The sequence below is a fragment of the Coregonus clupeaformis genome, chromosome 6, assembly GCF_020615455.1.
Source record: "Coregonus clupeaformis isolate EN_2021a chromosome 6, ASM2061545v1, whole genome shotgun sequence".
Taxonomy (NCBI): domain Eukaryota; kingdom Metazoa; phylum Chordata; class Actinopteri; order Salmoniformes; family Salmonidae; genus Coregonus; species Coregonus clupeaformis.
In genome coordinates, this window is record NC_059197.1 from 21841038 (window position 1) to 21863531 (window position 22494).

Genomic DNA, 22494 nt, shown 5'->3' on the forward strand with positions numbered 1-22494 from the left:
TGAGACCAAGGAGTTGAACTTGAATGACCAGAGTGCTTGGTTTGACAGGGGCTAGCCATTATATCAGAGAGGAAGAGGCGAAGAGAGAGGGATAACTGGGCAATATCTGTCAAATCATCAAATCAAATTGTATTTGCCACATGCACCGAATACAGCAAGTGTAGACCGTACAGTAAAATGCTTACTTACAAGCCCTTAACCAACAATGCAGTTTTAAAAAATAAAGTGTTAAGTAAAAAATAAAAATAAAAACAAAATAATTCAAGAGCAGCAGTAAAATAACAGTAGCGAGGCTATATGCAGGGGGTACCGGTACAGAGTCAATGTGCGGGGGCACAGGTTAGTCGAGGTAATTTAGGTAATATGTACATGTAGGTAGAGTTAAAGTGACTATGCATAGATAATAAACAGAGTGGCAACAGCATAAAAGGGGGGACAATGCAAATAGTCCTGGTAGCCATTTGATTAAATGTTCATGAGTCTTATGGGTTGGCGGTAGAAACTGTTAAGAAGCCTTTTGAACCTAGACTTGGCGCTCCGGTACTGCTTGCCGTGCAGTAGCAGAGAGAACAGTCTATGACTAGGGTGGCTGGAATCTTTGACAATATTTAGGGCCTTCCTCTGACACCACCTGGTATAGAGGTCCTGGATGGCAGGAAGCTTGGCCCCAGTGATGCACTGGGCCGTACGCACTACCCTCTGTAGTGCCTTGCGGTCGGAGGCCGAGCAGTTGCCATACCAGGTAGTGATGCAACCAGTCAGGATGCTCTCGATGGTGCGGCTGTAGAACTTTTTGAGGATCTGAAGACCCATGCCAAATATTTTCAGTCTCCTGAGTGGGAATAGACTTTGTTGTGCCCTCTTCACGACTGTCTTGGTGTGTTTGGACCATGATAGTTTGTTAGTGATGTGGACACCAAGGAACTTGAAGCGCTCAACCTGCTCCACTACAGCCCCGTCGATGAGAATGTGGGCGTGCTCGGTCCTCCTTTTCCTGTAGTCCACAATCATCTCCTTTGTCTTGATCATGTTGATGGAGAGGTTGTTATCCTGGCACCACACGGCCAGGTCTCTGACCTCCTCCCTATAGGATGTCTCATCGTTGTCGGTGATCAGGCCTACCACAGTTGTGTCGTCGTGTTGAGGATAAGCGTGGCAGATGTGTTGTTACCTACCCTTACCACCTGGGGGCGGCCCGTTAGGAAGTCCAGGAACCAGTTGCAGAGGGAGGTGTTTAGTCTCAGGGTCCTTATCTTAGTGATGAGCTTTGAGGGCACTATGGTGTTGAACGCTGAGCTGTAGTCAATGAATAGCATTCTCACATAGGTGTTCCTTTTGTCCAGGTGGGAAAGGGCAGTGTGGAGTGCAATAGAGATTGCATAATCTGTGGATCTGTTGGGGCGGTATGCAAATTGGAGTGGGTCTAGGGTTTCTGGGATAATGATGTTGATGTGAGCCATGACCAGCCTTGCAAAGCACTTCATGGCTACAGACGTGAGTGCTACTGGTCTGTAGTCATTTAGGCAGGTTACCTTAGTCTTCTTGGGCACAGGGACTATGGTGGTCTGTTTGAAACATGTTGGTATTACAGACTCAGTCAGGGACAGGTTGAAAATGTCAGTGAAGACACTTGCAAGTTGGTCCGCGCATGCTCGGAGTACACATCCTGGTAATCAGTCTGGTCCTTGTGAATGTTGACCTGTTTAAAGGTCTTACTCACATCGGCTACGGAGAGCGTGATCACACAGTCGTCCGGAACAGCTGATGCTCTCATGCATGCTTCAGTGTTGCTTGCATCGAAGCCCAAATATAAGTAATTTAGCTCATCTGGTAGGCTTCTGTCACTGGGCAGCTCATGGCTGTGCTTCCCTTTATAGTCTGTAGTAGTTTGCAAGCCCTGCCACATCTGACGAGATTTGGAGCCGGTGTAGTAAGATTAAATCTTAGTCCTGTATTGACGCTTTGCCTGTTTGATGGTTCGTCGGAGGGCATAGCCGGATTTCTTATAAGTGTCCGGGTTAGAGTCCCGCTCCTTGAAAGCAGCAGCTGTACCCTTTAGCTCAGTGCGGATGTTGCCTGTAATCCATGGCTTCTGGTTGGGGTATGTAAGTACGGTCACTGTGGGGAGGACGTCATCATGCATTTATTGATGAAGCCAGTGACTGATATAAGTAGGACACGTGACATCCCGGTAATTTTGTGAAAAAAACATTTATATCGGAGTTCTTCTTCACATACGTATCTGCCCTCTCATTGGCTATAATGGTCCAACCTGATCTTGCCTCCTCCCGACTGCCTTACATTTTTAAAGCAATTTATTTCCATTGTTAGAGCGGCCACTTGAGTATCTTGTCAATATAATGGATAATCTGTGATCATATCCATCATCTTCAACCCAGGAGTGGTGTGGGCGTTTGCGTTTCATCCGCTAGGTGGGGCACTTTTCTCTTTGTTTACCCCGCCCAAACGCCATTACGTTGGTCCCCAACGTTGCGTCAAGTCTGAATCGAAGTAGGCTAGCTAGATATCGCCAAGCGTACTTTCCATATTTCTCTGTGTTCAAATAAACATTTTGTACATAGCTAGACTCTTGTAAATGTTATCTTTGAAATAATCAGAAAATTATTATTTTCAAAGCAATCAACGACAACTGTTGGATCGAAATCTTAACCTCATCCAGCGTTTATAAATGAAGCAAATAGCTACTTGCTAGCGATTTAGCGGCTAGCTGCTACGTTAGCTAGCTAATCGTTAAGGGAGCTAACTAGCTAACAAGTGACAATTCACAAAGGTAAACAAACCAACCGCTAGAAGTTGAAGGGTGGGATGTGGATATAATTTATGTAACCTGGCGTGTTTTTTGCTAAATGGACCATGGAGGACCTTTGCAACGCGAGGACTGTAATATCGTTTAACGAGATGAGAAATAGAGCGACATTCCAACAGCAACGTCGCTACTGAAAAACAATACCAATCCTCAATCCCTCATCCATTTACACGGTGAAACCCATCGGTGAAGGCCTGGTGTTAGTTTTTAGCTAGCTAACTGCCCCTAGCCCATCAAATCCACCCCTATGCAGTAGACTGCAACAGCCGTGCCCTGGAAACGTCACCGTTGTCACACAGGTTTGTTTTTACGTTTTCTGACTAGCTAGCTTAGCTAACTATATGTATGGCCTTGTGAAACGTACGTTAGCTAGCTAACTTACCATATGTAAGGCTGCGAGTTAACGTTAACTAGCTGTGATAGCTAACGTTAAATATATATTTTTTAGACCCTCTTTTGTTTGATCCTGAGTTGACATAGCTACCAAAGTAAGCTAGCTAGATAACTACGTCTACAAACCAACTAGCTAGATGATTAGCTTTGTAGGTACTGTAGGCACTTGGTACTGGACTGGTCTCTTATGTTAGCGTTAGCTAGCTAGCTAGGTAACGTTAGCCTAGTTAGAATAACCACCCTTCCTATTTGATAGCTACTACTAATACAGCCCCTCCTAGCCAGAGCTTAGCTACTAACGTAACGTTCTGCTCTTTTGATCAAATCAAGTTATGGTTTTAAAACTTGGACAAATATATATATATAGGTTGCTGGCTGGGCTGGTCTCAGAGCATTTCGTATTGTTCTGTACGTAAATCCGAGACAATCCATTTATTATATGTCACGTTTCGTATGGTATGTATTAATTTGTGGATGTCCAACCCCATTTCGTATGATATGTTACGAATTACAATTCGTATATATATTACGAATTTGCTAAATGTATAATCTTACGAATTCTGACTAGGTGGCTAACGTTAGCTAGCTGACTAACATTAGCTCAGCTAGGGGTTAAGTTTAGGAGTTAGGTTAAAGGGGAAGGGGAAGCTAACATGTTAAGTAGTTACAAAGTAGCTAAAAAGTAGTAATTAGTTGAAAAGTTGCGAATTAGCTAAAGTTGTTGGTGATGATATTTGAAGTAGCAACCCTTTGGGTTCTCGTTATACTGCCACCCATCTACCGAGACCAACCACTTGACTTTTGTTTTTTCCTTAAGTAACCATCTGTCTTATGTCACCATACCAATCATAACATATTATACTAATTTGAATGCCTCGGATTTACATTGACGATGTCACGTCTAGTCTATGAGACCAGGCTGGTCTATATATGTAAAGGAAACATAGCTTAATAACAGCTAGGCATTGCAAGTTACAGTACCCACCACTCAGGTGGTCATTGCAATACTGGGAGGGTTGGATGACAGTTTCTCATTTGATTGATCGTGCCATTACTTTACCCTGTAATAAGCTGTATTGCGAGTCGACATATTATTTATTGTTCTAAGAATAAATGACAGCCATGTAGATTGCATGGAGATAATGTAGTCTTAGTTTTTTGCTTCAGGTCAAATACACTCATGGATTGACTGGGCAGCTAGGCCTAGATGTTGGCTTTATCAAACTTTCACAGATGTTGGTTGAATGGTCAGGAAAAATGTGCATGCATACTGCATGGAAGTTCTCTACCATAACCTGTGTTAATGCTGAGGTGATGATGCTGGTAATAATGTGCTCTACTTTCACTGCACCATGAAGCTGATTATCTTGCATTATGATTAGCTGGCCTAAATAAAGAATATGCATTAGCATGTTGTACAGAGACCATCTTTACACTGTGTCTCTACAATATAGAAGGACAATTCCACGGTAACGGAGTGATACTAGCTAGCCAGAGATGTTTCCATCAACTTGACTTGTTGCAGATAAAAGGCTGTGCGTGATGTGGTAGTGCACATAACAATACCTTTTGCGGTTACATTTCCATGTATGGAATGAAAAATACAAGTTCAATGAGTTTCTATAATATTTTCAACTCTACTGATTGTTTTCTCACAAAACAATGTTGCGTTATATAGTGAGTGTGCCCGATCTGGTGTTGGTACGTGCACTCTAGACAATAGCGCTATATGCGCGCTGTTGGCTAGAGCACACGTATAGCCTACATCAGGGATGTGCAACTGGGGTGCATGGCCCCCGTTTGTAGGCCCTTGACCAATTAAAAATAACACTTTTTTTTAGTTACTCAGTCGGGGTCTCAACTTACTGTTGAGAGTTAGAATACACAAGGTGACATTTCGAAATGTGGTTGTGCATCAGCAGCCACTCAATTAGCCCATGTCAGCAAAAATGTTTTTAGATTGGTACATTAGTCTAGGGGCCAGCTATCTAAACTTGTAGTAAGCATGTTCGAAATGCCAACCAGGGTGGGACCCATTGATCATTAGTTATCATATTAAAAACTGCAAACATTTTCCTCCGCCCTATGGCTAAATGAGTAGAATTGCATGTAATTACTTATAAAATTGCTAAATCTTCATTCTGTCCATGGCAGAATAGCAGGAAATGAACTTTAAAACTTTTTTAAAAATCTTCGCTGTCACGAGGGGGGGCCGCTAAAATGTTTTGCTCGCAAGATGGGATGTGGGTACGCAGACCCACCAGCCACTATGGCCCCTCATGATGAGTTCCGTTTTTTTGTGTCCCCCACCCCCATCAAAGTTGCCCATCCCTGGCCTACATGTCAAACGGCAGCCAAGCATTGATCATCATGTCACCAGAATAAGACCCTCTATTTATTGGAAAGGAGCATCAAGCTCATCACCTTGCACTTTCACCACCCTGTGAAGTTCATCATAATTTATTTAATCTGTAGCCTAATAAACTGCATGCTTTCCTGACAAGTCGTAGTGGGAGGACCACACAACATGTCATTGCTTGACTCCAAATTTACTTATTTAAAGTTCTTATTATATCTATGTTTGAGCATAAGAGTTTCCACTGACATTTCTTGCATAATTCATTTTACTGACACAAAAAGATCCCACCTTGTCTAGCGTATTTTGTTTTGTCGACATTTGGAAAGATTACTGAAAAATCGTATGTTTCCATCAGGCTGCCATGACATTTTTTTATTCGACATGTACTTTACTGGCATAAAAAGGTTGGATGGAAACCTGGTTACCGAGACTCAGATTTTTCAACTTTAAAATGTATGTCAAACAAAAACAAATAGTTGCAAAGTTAAACAAACCATACAACTCTATGAACAAGGACTAGCCTACTTTTAACAATTCCCACAGAAAATTGTACAAAAACATATTTACTTGAACAGTGCAGATGCGAAGTTTGGTAACAGAATGACTGTTTGTGCAGTCATTCTGTTCTTCAAGTAAATGTGTTTTGGTTAAATTTTCTGTGGAAATTGTTAAAGGTAGTCATTGTGCATAGTGTTTTATTGTTTTTCTAAGCTTTATGATCATTGTTCATTTTACCGACACAGGAAGATCCCACCATGTCGAACGAACTTTGTCTGTTGACATTTCTGAAACTGTGGATGGAAACGTGGTTAGTGTCAGATTTCCTGATTGGCCCGTGTTGTAAGTTTGTGTTTGTCTCACATGATGGTTATTATCTTGGAGCCACAGTATATTGAAATAAATAAACACAGTAAATGTGTTTGTAGATGGCCCTCACTCAAGCCTGTGGTCTGTGGCAGTCATGCCACCATGTTGATATTGGTTAGTTCAATGTATTGCATGAACAGCATTTCTGGTATTGGGATTTCATCATCAAGTGGTCATGATCAGGGTTCAGTACTAGCATCAAATTCCTAGTTAAATTACACTGAACAAAAATATAAACACAACATGCAACAATTTCAAAGATTTTACTGAGTTACAGTTCAAATGAGGAAATCAGTCAATTGAAATAAATTAATTAGGCCCTAATCTAAGGATTTCACATGACTGGAAATACAGATATGCATCTGTTGGTCACAGATACCATAAAAAATGGGCCTCACAATGGGCCTCAGGATCTCATCACGGTATTTTTGTGCATTCAAATTGCCATAGATAAAATGCAATTGTGTTCGTTGTCCGTAGTTTATGCCTGCCCATACCATAACCCCACCGCAACCATGGGGCACTCTGTTCACAACGTTGACATCAGCAAACCCCTCGCCCACACGACGCCATACATGTGGTCTGCGGTTGTGAGGCCGGTTGAACGTACTGCCAAATTCTCTTAAACGACGTTGGATGCGGCTTATGGTAGAGATATTAACATTAAATTCTCTGGCAACAGATCTGATGGACATTCCTGCAGTCTGCATGCCAATCGCACGCTCCCTTAGAACTTGACACATCTGTGGGATTGTGTTGTGTGACAAAACGGCACATTTTAGTGGCCTTTTATTGTCCCCAGCACAAGGTGCACGTGTAATGATCATGCTGTTTAATCAGCTTCTTGATATGCCACACCTGTCAAGTGGATGTATTATCTTGGCAAAGGAGAAATGCTCACTAACAGGGATGTAAACAAATATGTGCACAACATTTTAGAGAAATATGCTTTTTGTGTGTAATTTCTCAGATCTTTTATTTCAGTTCATGAAACATGGGACCAACACTTTACATGTTGCGTTTTATATATTTGTTCAGTGTATCTTATGTACTTTTCCCTTCCCTGTTGATTTGTTAGGATTTGGATGATGCTGACACTGATGAACCTGAGAGAGAACCCTCCTTCTGTCTAAGACACAACCAGCTGGATTTAACACGCCCTCTCCCAGCCCTCCCCTCAGCACCCCCATCTCCTGCACCTGAACCATGTGAGGGCCCCTCGCTCTACTTTGAGGGGATCCCAGGACTGTTGTATAAAAGCAGCCGCTGAGCGGGGCCAGAGTGAACCTGTGTGTGAGCAAACAGTCTTCCCCCTAACCCCCCACCCACATATTCCCACCCCCCCTTCCCGTTGGGAACGCGCCATGATGTTCCGAGACCAGGTGGGCATCCTGACGGACTGGTTCAAGAGCTGGAACGAGTGTGAGCAGACGGTGGCGCTTCTGTCCCTGCTGAAGAGAGCGTCTCGTACCCAGGCCCGCTTCCTGCACATCTGCCTGGAGCACTGGCTGGCAGACTGCACTGAGATCCACATCCTGGAGGCTGAGGCCAACAATGCAGGTAGCTAATGACTGCAGATTTCTGAAGGACACATTTGAAACCCTATTGGATTAGCCATGTTGCATTACCGGTATACCTTGTCTTACAGTGTAAAAACCTTGTGTAACAGATAGACCTACGACCTGTAAAAATTTATTTTACTTGTAATGAACTGCCCCTCTGTCCCTCCCCTCTCCAGACATTGTGAGCCAGTGGCACCAGGAGCCCATGGAGAAGGCGGTGTCCCTGCTGCTGTCCCACCTGCCCCTGCTGCAGCCCCGCAACAGCGAGGCCAAGTGTGAGTACATGAAGCTACTGCAGAAGGTGCTAAGCTACACCATCGAGAGCAGCCTGTTTGTGGAGGAGAGCAGACAGCTGCTGTCCTACGCCCTCATCCACCCGGCCACAACCCTGGACGACCGCACCTCGCTGGCCATGTGGCTCAACCACCTGGAGGAGCACCTCTCCAGTGGCTACCCAGCGCCCTCCTCCCGGCCCCCCTCCGGCCCCTACCACCCCCGTCAGGGCTCAGATGAGTGGCCGAGCTCCGCAGAGGGCCTGGACCCTGGCCACGGCTGGCTGGACAAACCCCCCTCCTCCAGCTCCTCCCCTGCAGGGCAGAACGGACACATGTCTTTCCAGGGTGGGATGCCCTCGCCCATCAACAGCAACAACGCAGGTCAGTGGTTCACATCTCCTACCATGCCAGAGTGAGGGTGAGAAAGGGGTGAATAGGCATATACTAAACGTAACTGAGATACAATACAACTTTTTGTGGTTATGTAATCATGCTCAACTATTTAGTCTGTGATCTTTGTCATGATTGTCACAACTTTGTAAATAGTCTCTCTGTATAGGCCCAGCCTTCATTAAAGGGATGGTTTACTGTGATTGTTTCTAACATCCTGCCCCTCCTGTGTCACCTGCCAGGCATGGGTCAGATGGGCCAGCCCAGTCCTCTGAAGAGGTCCTTGTCCCTGATCCCCTCCAGTCCCCAGGTCTGTGGCTCAGATTGGCTGAGCCAGGACGACCTGGTGGGGAGACAGGCCTTTGACCACGCGCCCCTGTCCCCCCAGAGTAGTGTGGCATCCTCAGGCAGCGAGCAGACTGAGGACCAGGGCTCCAGAAACACCTTCCAGGAGGACGGCAGTGGCATGAAAGGTCAGGAGGTCAACCATAACACGCCAGGGGTTCAAAGCTAACAACAGGCCAGGGGCGGTCACATTGTTGTTGGTATTTCACTCTGGGAAAAGCCATGCCAACAGCTACTGCACTTGGTAATGGTGGAATTGCCTTTTCAGTGGGATGCTATTTTCTTTTGTCCCCTCGTGTTTTTTTGTTTGTTTGTGTGTGCTCCAGATGTCCATGAAAAATAAGTAGGACAGCGTTCTCCAACTAATAGATCTGAAGTATTTATTTTGACATGCACTGCACGGATGCGTCAAGCATTCCACAGCAATATCTATTATTCGTTAGTTCTATCCTTCTCGTTGTTCAGTGACTAGAGTTACAAGGACTCAGCAGGAGTAGAATAACATCTTATGAGCATGTTGTTTTTCTACTTTCTGTTTCAGATGTGCCCATGTGGCTGAAGAGCCTCCGTCTTCATAAATACGCAGCACTTTTCTCCCACATGACTTATGAGGAGATGATGATTCTGACAGAGCACCACCTGGAGTCACAGGTTTGTCATCGTTTGTCACAGGTTGGTCAGCTTCTCACGTTAGTCCTCTCTCTTTCCCCTGCCCTCCTCATCAGGGCTTTATAGATATGGCCTGTGTATTGTCCTCCAGCATAGTGATACCTCAGCCCTCAATGAGCCATGAAATTAAGCATCGCTGCACCCTACAGTTATACACATCCTCCCTGCGCAGATAAACGATGCCGTCTTGGCTCTGATCCATAGCTTTAATGAAACTGATGGTGATCAGGAGTGTTATTTAGTAACTGGATATCTGGATGTCCGTGTTGCTGTGAGCAGTTAACTCTTCGTCTTCTTCCAGAATGTGACCAAAGGTGCGCGGCACAAGATAGCCCTCAGTGTCCAGAAGCTACGAGAGAGGCCAAGCGTTCTCAAGTCTTTAGAGAAGGTAAATCACATGCTGTCACCACTATTATTTTAAAAGCATTTCAGATGCATTTTTATCTGGTAATAGCCATGTTGTTCTGAACAACTTAACTGTTAGTTTCCATTTGGATCCCTGTAGCTTAGATGGAAAAATCCAATTAAATGTGAATGAACATATCCACTATAATAATCACAAATATTGTAGATATGCTACGACTCACATTTTCTTTCATTGAAAAGTTGAGCAGCAATTCCATGACAATTTCCTGTCACACTTCAAGACAGCTTTGCTAATAAGATAATGCTATGATTGATCCAACAGGATATATTGGAGGGGGGCAACCTGCGTAACGCCCTACAGGAGCTACAGCAGGTTATCATCACCCCCATCAAGATCTACAGCTACAGCCCTCCCAGTGTTTCCCACAGGGACATGGACGGGAGTGGATCCCCCTCAGAACACTCCAACCCTGGGGAGGACAAGGACCTGGCCCAGGAGGGCTTCCAGCCCCACAACCCCCCTCCCTGCGACGGCGAGTCCTCAGCCACGCCCATCTCAGACGGTGACATTGCTGGCCAGTTCACGCGTGTCATGGGTAAAGGTATGAATGGACAAGGCTTTTACAGGGCTGAGTACGTGTACATGTATATCGTGCATTTGGACAATTGTTACTCTTGTTTGTAATTGTGTGCTGTGCACTTGTTTGTGTGGATGTGAGGTGTGTGTTTTGTTTGGAATGGGTATTGGAGGGGGTGTGTGGGTGTTGTGTAGCATTGTGTGAACCTCCTGTCCGTGTGTTGCAGTGTGCACTCAGCTACTGGTGTCACGGCCAGACGAGGAGAATATCAGCTGTTACCTGCAGCTCATTGAGAAATGTCTGACACATGAGGTGAGACCGCGCAAAACCACATCTATAAAATAAAGACATTTAAACCTTTTCACATACAGCTAGCTGGTGGTTTAAAATGTGACACGGCTGCAAATGATGTGTAACAACACCTAATGCTCCTCTCAATGGTATGTTGCATATAGAATTTTCACTGCACTAAGAAATCAATTTTATTTTTCATTTTTCCCCCCTGCTATGTTTGAACCATGACCAGGAGTTCAAACACTTTCTCTCTCTCTATCCAATTAAAATGTGTATCTTGCCCTCTCAACTGGGGTGAAGTATTTGATGTCTCTAGCTACCTGTTTGAAACCCTGATCCTGATGATTTCTCTCTCGGTCTCTTTTACTTCTCTCTCTCTCTCTCACCATCTCTCTTACCTCGCTCTTATCGCTCTCTCTCTCATTCTCTCTCTCTCTCAGGCTTTCACAGAGACTCAGAGGAAGAGGCTGGTCTCCTGGAAGCAGCAGGTTCTCAAGCTGCTCCGCCTGTTCCCAAGGAAAGCCATGCTGGACATGCCTGTGTACCGACAGAAAGGGTAAGAGAACTGAACTAAGAGAACTGAACAGGTCATGGCAGCTGAGAGTCTCTCTCTCGCTCTCCCCCCATCTGGATTTCCCCCAGGGCTCTGTCTGATAACTGTTCTCTCTGCCTCCTCTAGCTGGGCGTATGGTTCCAACTCCCTCCCCACAGCAGGCTCTGTGAGTGCTGGGGGTCTGGCACGTAGGGGGCAGAGGGTATTCCAGATGCCCCCTCGTGGCCTCCCTGCCGGGCGCATGGGTCTCCTGAGTCCAGGTGGCATCGGGGTTGCCTCCCCACGCCACACCCTCACCAGCCCTGCACTGCCAGGCCAGGGCAGACAGGTCAGTCATAGGATGGGATCATGTCATATAGTCTGGGGCATTGAATAGACCCACTGAAGTTCACATATAGAAAAGTCAGATTCATTCACGAGATAATACATTTTCTAAGAAGTCTTTGTCATTGAGGGTTGCAGCTAGTTAGCCAACATTAGATTTGACATTCGATTATATTGATCTACACGTTATTATACCCACATAGTGATGAACTATCCTTAGACAACATTTTTTTGACAGATAAACAAGTGCAACCACATAAAGTGCTGACAGTTTAATCAATGCAATACCCAGGGCAACACGTGGGTTAGGCAGTGCATTTTGATATGCATTGGTTCATTATCATAGCTGGAAGAGTCTCTTTGTAATCATCGTGTTGGGAAGACTAACACGGTGTACAACATATAGGATGAGTGGCATGTTTGTGATGAGAGTTGATGTTCTGTTGTCTCTGTAGAACCTGTGGTTTGCCAACCCTGGGGGCAGCAACAGCATGCCAAGCCAGAGTCGCAGCTCTGTGCAACGGACCCACTCACTCCCTGTCCACACCTCCCCACAAACCATGCTCCTGTTCCAGCAGCAAGGTAGGATCCTAGCAACGCCTTCCCCAAAATATTACCCCAACCACTTCTAAACATCATAGACACTGTCTTACACATACCATCCATGTCTCACTACAACCTCCATTCACATGTCCTTTTATATCCCAGTGAAATCTCCTTCCAAACCCAATCATACACAGCCTTTATGCATCTCACCCACATAGCCTTCCAAACCCAATCATACACAGCCTTTATGCATCTCACCCACATAGCCTTCCAAACCCAATCATACACAGCCTTTATGCATCTCACCCACATAGCCTTTTAAACCCAATCATACACAGCCTTTATGCATCTCACCCACATAGCCTTCCAAACCCAATCATACACAGCCTTTATGCATCTCACCCACATAGCCTTTTAAACCCAATCATACACCGGTTTACGCATCTCCCTACAAACCGCATTCACACGGCTCCATATCTAATGCATCTGTCCGTTTTTAAAGTGTGATTAATGGTCCAGATATAGTACACAAAGACACACAGGATAACTGAGTGACCTGTCTCCTCTCTCCCAGAATGCCAAGTTCCAGGTGCAGACCTGGAGATCAACCCCACGCTGGAGTCACTGTGCCTCAGTATGACAGAGCATGCCTTAGGGGGTGAGTTAAAACACGCGCCTTACACTCCCACATCCACCTTTTTGGAAGTGTTATGACACTGATATTTAAAACCACATTTAGGTTTCCTGGAATGTTCTGATGTTATTGAAAGGTTTAATTTTGATTAGGCAGAGAGTACAATAAAATTACTAATATTTGTATTTTTTATTTTTTTATCCTCCTTCCTGTAGATGGAATGGACCGAACATCAACAATATGAAAATAAAAGCAGTGAAAAGAAGAAACCAAACCGACACTTCACTTCAACTGAGGCCTGTTCAGTTCCTCTTGCCCAGCACAAAAATATATGCTTAAAAAACAAAGTGAAATGGTCACTACAAAACGACAACTAACTGTGTATATGTTCTCTGATATTTTTCTACTTTATTATACTTAACTAAGTTTATTATAAATGGAATACAGATTACTATTATATTACAGGAGGGAGAAGAGGTTACTTCTGCAACCTGCTCAATGTCTTCTGCAGGACTGTGACATTAAAACGAGCAGATTGAGGATCAGATTGTTGAGCTTTGAGAGGAAAATGGAGGATTGGTGCTGTCTTAAGGGGGTTCTACCTTACATGTTTCTCCTCTTTTCCTCCCAGAAAAAACAAACACGCAGAGCCACGCCTCTCACCCCCAGATACTGTAACTGTATGACCAGGGTCTCCCAACCAGGAGTAAGGCACTTGGCCTCCCACACACTCTGTGGAATTGGGCACTAGAACAACAATTAATCACACACAACACCAGCCTGTAGCGCGGTTCTGATCCTTAAACACAACTCCAGCTGTCTACACAACCACCCTACCCTGCTACAGCCAGAGATAGTTAGGCCCTAATACGTAGACACACCCAACACCCTGGCTCATTCCCCTCACGTACCCAGCATGGGTTAACCCCCAACATGGGTATTACTGGCTCTGACACCTCACCTCTACTAGGCCAAAGAGAAGGGCTCTGTGTGAATACCTGATGTTTGGAGTGGCCAATGCGACAGTAGACATGGTAATTGTTAAAACAATGGCGGTTTGAAGGTAACATGCCGGCTGCAGCTTGTCTGCATTTATATTTTGTGCCCTACTACAAAAATTATGATGAATCTCATTTGCAAGTTAAGGGCAGAGGAAAACCCCACAGGGTTGAATAAGGGCTGGTGAGGTTTGTTCTATGTGGGGGCTGAGTGAGAACTTGCATTGGTAAAGAAAATGAAAAAAAAGAGGGGAGCTGTTGGTGCATGTGTTTTCAAGTAGTTACCTCACTATGTTATGCTGGGTGAGGAAGCTTAATGAATTCCACTTCTACCCTGAGATCCCATTATGACTGGCTCTGAAACATGCAAAGGAAGCTCAGTCTCTGCCACTCAGAATGAACCAGTACCCACCTCCTCACCCTGCCCTCTCCTCAACATGGCCAGTGTGGAGATTTGCGGAATCATACTTTTTAAGTAGCCAGAATAGATTCTGACCCTACGCTTACTTACAGCTCCACTGGGGTCGGACAGGCTTCCTGTTTAGATAAGAACACCGCGGAGCCGGCATGAGATATGGCTTGGAAAACGTACCTCAATCCAGGGATGAGAAATGCATTGTACTCTGAATTGTCCCATTATCTCAACTGTTACATTGAGAAGATTGAACGACTGATTGTTTTTAAGTAAACTGACGTTTTTGTCCTCATGCTAGCTAGCCGTAGCCACAGCAGCCATTATGGACTGGCATGTCGAGTTGAACAACAAAGGAGCTGATTGGCTGACACTGCCATTCCAAAATGGCTGCTGTGGCTTCTGCTACCTACCATGAAGACGAAAAGGGCAATTTTCCGGAAAATCTAGCAGTCGTTCAATATTCTCGGTGTACCAGTTGGGATAATGGGACAATTCGGAGTACAATGCATTTCTCATCCCTGGTACGTTTTCCGAGCCATATCTCGCGCCGGCTCTGCGGTGTTCTTATCTAAACAGGAAGCCTGTCCGACCCCAGTGGAGCTGTAAGTAAGCGTAGGGTCGGAATCTATTCTGGGTAACTTTTTAAGGTGCTTGAAATATGTCCTGTTTGGGTCTCTTTGTGTTCCAGTTGTAAAACCCTAACATTTATTTTGTGGTATCAGTGTTGAATCAGAAACTCTTATACAACCTCTGTCTTTGAATGTGGCAGAGCGGAGGTGCATGTATGTATATGGTCTTAACGTTTGGATCACCTTTGGTTGCTTCACGAGGCAGGGATATCCATTCACATTTTATTTCTGCAGAGCCATGGCTGGTCTATTTGTTTAGTAAAAATGGTTATTTACCAGCATGACTTTTCCACTTTTTTCGTTTTTTTACTACTCTCCATTTTAAGAACTTATCCATTTTTTCTAGAATTGCATGTTTTCCCCCCACACTAATTGAACGATTGTTGTAGATATTGAGAGAGGGAAGTGTTACACAGTCAAGGTAGTGCTCAATGTCTACAAATCCTCCAGAGAGCAGAGATGATGGGACTGGAGTTAAATGTTGATACCTCCTAATAGCACTGTTTACCTCCCTCTAGGAGTGCCCATTTCATGTTCTGTGATGTGTAATGATGGGTCTGAAAATAAGACTGTTGGCACTTCAGTGCTCATAAATATACTGTCTCCTCAATATGTAAGGCCTAAAGCACGTAGCTAAGCCTTCTAACACATGAGCGGGCTGGGTAGAGAATGACAGATGCCTTCTACCCCCTCAGTTCAGTTGCTTATCTACTCACTGTAATCATGATTCTCTCTAGACTAGATACTGTCTAGTGAGTGAGACCTGTACGAGGGTATGTTGTGTACCCTCTGCTCTGCGCTCCTAAAGTTTTTGAGTGGCAAGAGAAGACTGATATTGTCTGGCCTTGTGGGTTTGAACTGTCAGATGCCGCAGGTTGATAAACCGTTGATATGTCACCTGAAATGCACAGCGACAGCTTCCTCTCTATCTCTGATTGGCTATTGAGCCTGAGTAGTGTCCTAGTCATGGTTTTCCTCTGAGCTGGCTCTTGGATAGATATGACTGTATGAATACATTAGATTCATGCCCACAAAGAGTCAAATGGTTTTTTAAATGTTCACACATTTCAGGTTCAGATAGGCAACCAATGATCTCAATCTAAGCTATTAAACTGATAATTGATACTAAAATGACATGTAATATGGCTCAGGTTGTCATTTCCTATCCCTGTCTCTCAATACATACAATGGCACCTGAAGTAATTCCTCCACGTAAGAGGTAGCCAGTCCACTTGTAGAAAAGCCTTAGTTCTTTAGGTGAGGCTAAATTGAGTTTGCACATGCCAGTGGTTAAGGATGCAGAGGGGGATGAAATAGCCAATCTGAGCCATACTGTATATGTGAGTCTAGCCTAACACTAACAACGGGCCAAGGAATATGTTTACCCCCGTGTTTACATTCCAGTGAAGCGTGAAATGGGTTAGAAAATGCACTTCATGAGTCTGGCTTTATTTTCACATGCCAAACAGAATTATGAGGTACATAGCCAACCTGTCATACATGAGACTCCTTCTCCCAAGTGGTCTGTCAGATGTGGTCAATGTCCCTGCCTGGCATAGTAAATAAGCAGTACGTTGTAGGCTTTTTTTGCATCTCTGTCTTGTACAATTTATATTTAATTCCAATGACTCCCCAAACATTTTTATAATGTTTTATGAATGAACATTTTGCATCCCATGCTTACACCCTCTACTTTTTTACTGTCACACATTATGTTTGAATGATCTGAACTACAGCATTGATCAGATAGACAGTCCAAATAAAGGAGTTACATTTTTTTTGCTACGTGACTCATGTTTGTGGTATCATCAGTTTCCTTTTATTCACAGTATTGAATATATTATTTAAGACACTTTGCAACAGTTACATACAGCCGTATCATAGGTAATTCTGATTTTTCATACCTATGAGTATTGGTTACAAGTGTGTATGTTTTGCATGTAATGGTGCCGTCAGTAAATTCCATTCAAGTACACTACATGCCTAGTCAGTCAACAACATCAGGAGACTCACTCAGTCAAAATGTACATGCTACAATATATCAACTGCCTGTGCATGCATACATTTCGTAAGGATCATACACTGATCCATTTTCAATACGTTTACTTTGAAATGTACTGTTTTATGGACAACAGTGAGTTCCTATGTGGGCTTTTATTTTGGTAAAGGATTTCTACTTCCGGGTTGTGAACGTTTCCGTTTCCTGGTTTTACCATTACTAACTAGCTAGCTTTTGGAGAGAGCAGCAAAGAATACTTTTTTTTTAAGGTAAGTAAATTGATCTGATGAAAATGATAACACATTTGCATTACAGTGTAAGAATACGGGCAAATAAGGAGAGACTTCACGAACATTCCTGTCGAATATTATTTGTGAGTGACAACCTTTGTTTTGGGGGGGGAGATGTTGCCTTCTGCGTTAGCTCAACTAGCAAACTTGTTTCCGTTATCATGAACTATTTTAGTTAGTCTTTAGCACATGTTAGTTGGTCTTTAGCACATGATCAAAGTGTTTTTGTTATGAAACAAATGTTCGATATTGTTTTCGTCTGAGGTTCGAGTAAGCTAACGCATCTTACTAAAGGAAAGAGTGATGCCTGAGATGTTTCAGATGCTAGACTAATACTACATAGCCGTTAGCTAGCTAACGTTAACTGGCTAGCCAGGGGCACCGCTTCAATCGCATCACTTGCATCCAGCTATAAAAGAACGATTGCATCATCTCCTTTATCAAGGAAGAGAGCAAGTCAGTTATCTGCTATAGGGGTTTTCAAACTTTCTGGAGCTGGGGACCCCTTTTATGATAGCAAATTCCCAGTGGTGGAAAAAGTACCCAATTGTCATACTTAAGTAAAAGTAAAGATACCTTAATAGAAAATGACTCAAGTAAAAGTGAAAGACACAGTAAAATACTACTTGAGTAAAAGTCTGAAAGTATTTGGTTTGAAATATACTTAAGTATCTAAGTAAGTGTAATTGCTCAAATATACTTAAGTATCAGAAGTGAAAGTATAAATCATTTCACATTCTTTATATTAAGAAAAAAAGTTATTTTAAAAAAATGTACGGCTAGCCAGGTGAACACACCATCAGTCAGACATTTACAAATGAAGTATGTGTGTTTAATGAGTCCGCCAGATCAGAGGCAGTAGGGATGACCAGGGATTTTATCTTGATAAGTGTATGAATTGGACCATTTCCCTGTCCTGCTAAGCATTCAAAATGTAGAGTACTTTTTGGGTGTCAGCAAAAATGTATGGAGTAAAAAGTACATTGTTTTGGGAATGTAGTGAAGTAAAAGTTGTCAAAAATACAAATAGTAAAGTACAGATACCCCCAAATATGACTTAAGTAGTACTTTAAAGTATTTTTACTTAGGTACTTTACACCACTGCAAATTCATCAGCAACCCCCTTATAATCAGAACACAACTTGAGTGAGAAAAAATAGCATACAAGGAGTTTTACCATGACTTTGGCAGTGCATGGCTGGACGAACCAAGTCTCGGCCCCTAGGAAGAGAATGATTTTGCAAAATTTCAGTTTTCAAGCAAATTATCTGCAATTCTACACTTTTTGTCATGAGGTAGAGAGCCTTTTTGTTGTTGCAGCTTTAAACCTCATATCCTGCAATTCTACATCCTGCAATTCTACACAGTCTCATGGCAAAAGTGGCAGTTTCAAAGCTTGAATTACAGTGCATTTATGTTCAAAAACATTTTAAGGGGAATACAAGAAGAGTTGAGTTGAACAATGTATAAATGGTGGAGTACTGTGGATACCAATATCCCTGTGAGACTCCCAGGCCCATGTTGCCCAGGGTTAAGAACATAAATCGTAGATTAAAGAGCTATATGGAATATTTTTTCATTGTAATTCCAGAAAATGGCCTTAATATACTTTATCTACAGTAATAGTGGAATGATAGTGTTTCACAATATTTTCCCCCCATATATTTTTATTGGCCACACATAAAATAGCATTCTAATGGTTCAGCCTTCTTATTGGTCAATAAAAGACAGACCATCTCTTGTTAATTTGACTGGAGCCAGCAAATCTCTTGTCAAATTGACTGGGGCTGAGTTTGATGCTTACCCTTTGCTGTCCCAGTCAATTTGACAACAAGATACCATCTGTCTTTTGTTGACCAATAAGAAGGCTGCACCATTACAATGCAGTTTAGTGTGTGGACACATTTTTTTGGGGGAAGAAAATATAGTGAAACTAACATTCCACTATTACTGTAGATATATTAAGGCCATTTTCTGAAATTACTATGCAAAAATATTACACCCTATAAACCTATTCCACGGATCCCTTGGCCAAAATTCATTTAATCTGTTAGTAATATTCATAAAGAAAACGAAATGTAATTGTTATTTTTTTTGTATTTTGAGATCTGGCAGTGGACCCCCTGCAGGACCCCCAGGGGTCCCCGGACCCCACTATGATCTGATCTACTAGATGGGTTATTGACAATGACTGTAGGTTATTGACTGGACCAACAGATAAAGTCTTTGCTTTCAGGGTGCAGCAAAAATACTTTTTCAATGTTAGAAAAAAGTTTACATGTTTTATTAATTTTATTATAAAAAAATCTTGCTTGTAGACCTTAGTCATTTTTAATGTATATAATTGTTTGCTCCTAATTGCTGCAGCTAAGAGAAACTCTGTTTTTTGTTTCTCTTGTAGCCCTAAGTGACTGTGACTGTGATGCATGGGACATGTTATTGACAGGCTTTGGAAAGATTCTGAATGGGAGGGCTTGCTTCTGAGAACTGACTGCAGCCACAAATCACCAGTCACCTTTTCCCTGCAGCCGACCTCGACTGCAACTACCATTATTCCAGCCCATAATTAACCTGACATGTCACAACTGAAAGAGTCAGGTGATCGTGGGAAAGACAGGGAGCGGGGCGCCCGTCCCAAGGTGAGACAGAGCCGGTCTGAGGAGAGAAGAGATGCCGGCGGGGGGCAAAAAGGAGGAAGAGGAAAGAAGAAAGGCCAGACGTCCCATCAGCAAGCTGCGGCGCGGCCTGTCAGCGATGGCTTTGAGTATGGGGACCTGCTGAGTGGACTGGAGCCCAGGGACCGCTGCTTCTCCTCTCCCCTGAAGGAGGGCAGGAGATGGCAGGGCCTGGAGGGGGTCACTTCACTCAGTCAGGACAGGGGGACAGCCAGGCTGGCACAGGGGACAGCTGAGCCACCAGCCAGTGAGGCTGAAGGCAGGGGGGCAGGTGGCAGTCGCACACTCCGCCAAAAGATCCAGGATGCCATGGGGCAGTGTTTCCCCATAAAGACCAACACTCCATTGCCATCGTCGTCCAGTTCCACTCAGCAGGTCTTTATGCCACAAGCTGCTGCTGCCGGGGCTGCCTCCTCCTCGCGCCGCAAGATCCACCTTACTGAACTCATGCTGGACGACTGTCCCTTTGCTGCAGGCACCGAGCTGGCTCAGAAGTGGTACCTCATCAAGCAGCACACAGCCCCCATCTCCACACCTCCCGTAGTGGATACCTTGGTGGTCAGCACTAGTGCCTCTGCCTCAAACATGGCTGCCGTGGTGGAGGATGTGGATGACAGGTTGCGAGAGCGCAGGCGCATCAGCATCGAGCAAGGCGTGGAGCCGCCGCCCAATGCAGAGATCCACACGTTTGAGGTGACGGCCCGGATCAACCCTCTGTACAAGCTGGGGCCCAAACTGGCCCATGGTATGAATGAGCTGGCAGTGGACGATAGGGCTACCATTCACCAGCAACAGCAGCTGCTTCTCCAGAGGCAACAGCAGCACCAGCTCCTCCTGCAGAGCTGTCTGGACACTCTGGATGAGGTGGTGGCTGTGGCCTCCTCCTCTTCTGCCTCAGCGTCTGCCTTGGTCCCTGTCTGTGAGGCTGCTTCTGTCCCTGACCCCGTGGTTGACCCTGAGGTCACAGTCAGCCTCCAGCCAACCAGAGCTGTCATCCCCCAGACTGAGGGTCCCCCTACTCAGGACGGCTATCGCATCCACACCCAGATCGACTACATCCACTGTCTGGTGCCTGACCTGCTGCAGATCACTAACCTACCCTGCTACTGGGGTGTGATGGACCGCTATGAGGCAGAGACTCTGCTGGAGGGCAAGCCAGAGGGCACCTTCCTCCTCCGCGACTCAGCCCAGGAAGACTACCTCTTCTCTGTCAGCTTCCGCCGCTATGGCCGCTCGCTGCACGCCCGCATCGAGCAGTGGAACCACAACTTCAGCTTTGACGTGCATGACCCCAGTGTGTTCCACGCACCCACCGTCACGGGCCTGCTGGAGCACTACAAGGACCCCAACTCCTGCATGTTCTTTGAGCCTCTGCTGTCCAACCCCATCCACCGCACCCAGCCCTTCAGCCTGCAGCACGTGTGCAGGGCGGTGATCAGCAGTCGCACCACCTACGATGGCATCAACGTGCTGCCCATCCCCTACACCCTGAAGAAACACCTGAAGGAGTACCATTACAAGCAGAGGGTGAGGGTACGGAGGATGGACACCTGGTGGGAATAACAAAGACCTTCTGGTGGAAGTGAACCGCAACTAGGCTACTAACTAAACACTCTATGGAGGCAGGCCTCACTCAGTGGACAACCAGTTGACTCACTCCATTTCTTTCCCCATTTGTCTTAATTAACATATACTTACCTACTGCATTCACTGTATACCTAGCTACCGGTTTATTTATTATTTGCTGTATATGACATCTCTTACACTTGTCTTAAATTCTGTGGATACTATGTTAATTCAATTACGATGCACATTCACATTTTTCTTTGCTCACAATAAACTTCGGAGTCATCATAACGATACGCCATGTGTGTAGAGATGTATCACTTTGGGTTGACGTGAACAGAGTCGAGGCTGGTTTGGTGGATAAGTTATGGAGCACATACAGGTTTAGTAATGGATCAGTTCATTACCATTGCCAAATGTAGGCTACTGGAGACGAACAGATGTTACTTGTAATAGATAATATGAATGGCAACATGCTGGCAAACTGCTGAGGACCTGGCTGGTGTTATAAACCATTTGCGAATGAATTTTTTATATATTTTGTGTCGTTCCTTTGAAGGCAAAATAAATGTATTTAAGTGAATTTTTGACTCGTCCTAATGACCTTGAATAATCCAATACCTTCCTGTATAGCCTATAGTTTTCAGAGGTAAACTAAAACTACCGGGTGTAAGGCAGGTAAATGTCTCGAGCTTCTATCCATGTGAGATGTTATTGTTCTTACTTCCTTTCAAATGAGCGAACATTTAAGCCATTGCTGAATGCCTAACACAAAATGAATCAAATTGCATGAGAGTTGAAGCTGTTTCTCAGTGTTAGAGCAAACAGACAGTGATGATAATAGAGCAGTTTGTTTTTGGTGCTGAGAACAGAACATGAAGCAGCACCTGCTGAGAAGAGCTCCATCTCCTCTGTGAAGTTTGGAAGTAGATCTGTCCAG

The 22494-nt window shown here is 44.3% G+C and overlaps 2 protein-coding genes across 6 annotated transcripts; both read left to right on the top strand.

Annotated features, from left to right (window-relative positions):
* Positions 1-2490: 2490 nt before the first annotated feature.
* Positions 2491-16802, top strand: LOC121567981 (protein Smaug homolog 2). Of its 2 annotated transcripts, none has more exons than XM_041878412.2 (13): positions 2491-3126; positions 7525-8006; positions 8185-8664; positions 8916-9146; positions 9560-9690; positions 9989-10075; positions 10376-10655; positions 10858-10943; positions 11366-11481; positions 11605-11806; positions 12258-12384; positions 12923-13006; positions 13198-16802. In XM_041878412.2, exons 2-13 carry the CDS (start codon positions 7811-7813, stop codon positions 13224-13226), a joined length of 2049 nt encoding a protein of 682 aa, XP_041734346.1. In that variant the 5' UTR covers positions 2491-3126; positions 7525-7810; the 3' UTR covers positions 13227-16802. The 2 variants fall into 2 exon arrangements, with proteins under 2 accessions (XP_041734346.1, XP_041734347.1); XM_041878413.2 differs by having other exon boundaries at positions 9560-9669.
* Positions 16803-17212: 410 nt separating this feature from the next.
* LOC121567982 (suppressor of cytokine signaling 5) lies at positions 17213-22137 on the top strand. Of its 4 annotated transcripts, none has more exons than XM_041878414.2 (3): positions 17213-17292; positions 19420-19506; positions 19715-22137. In XM_041878414.2, exon 3 carries the CDS (start codon positions 19890-19892, stop codon positions 21549-21551), a length of 1662 nt encoding a protein of 553 aa, XP_041734348.1. In that variant the 5' UTR covers positions 17213-17292; positions 19420-19506; positions 19715-19889; the 3' UTR covers positions 21552-22137. The 4 variants fall into 4 exon arrangements, with proteins under 4 accessions (XP_041734348.1, XP_041734350.1, XP_041734349.1 ...); XM_041878415.2 differs by lacking the exon at positions 17213-17292 and adding an exon at positions 17336-17396; XM_041878416.2 differs by lacking the exon at positions 19420-19506 and having other exon boundaries at positions 17218-17292.
* Positions 22138-22494: the final 357 nt, after the last annotated feature.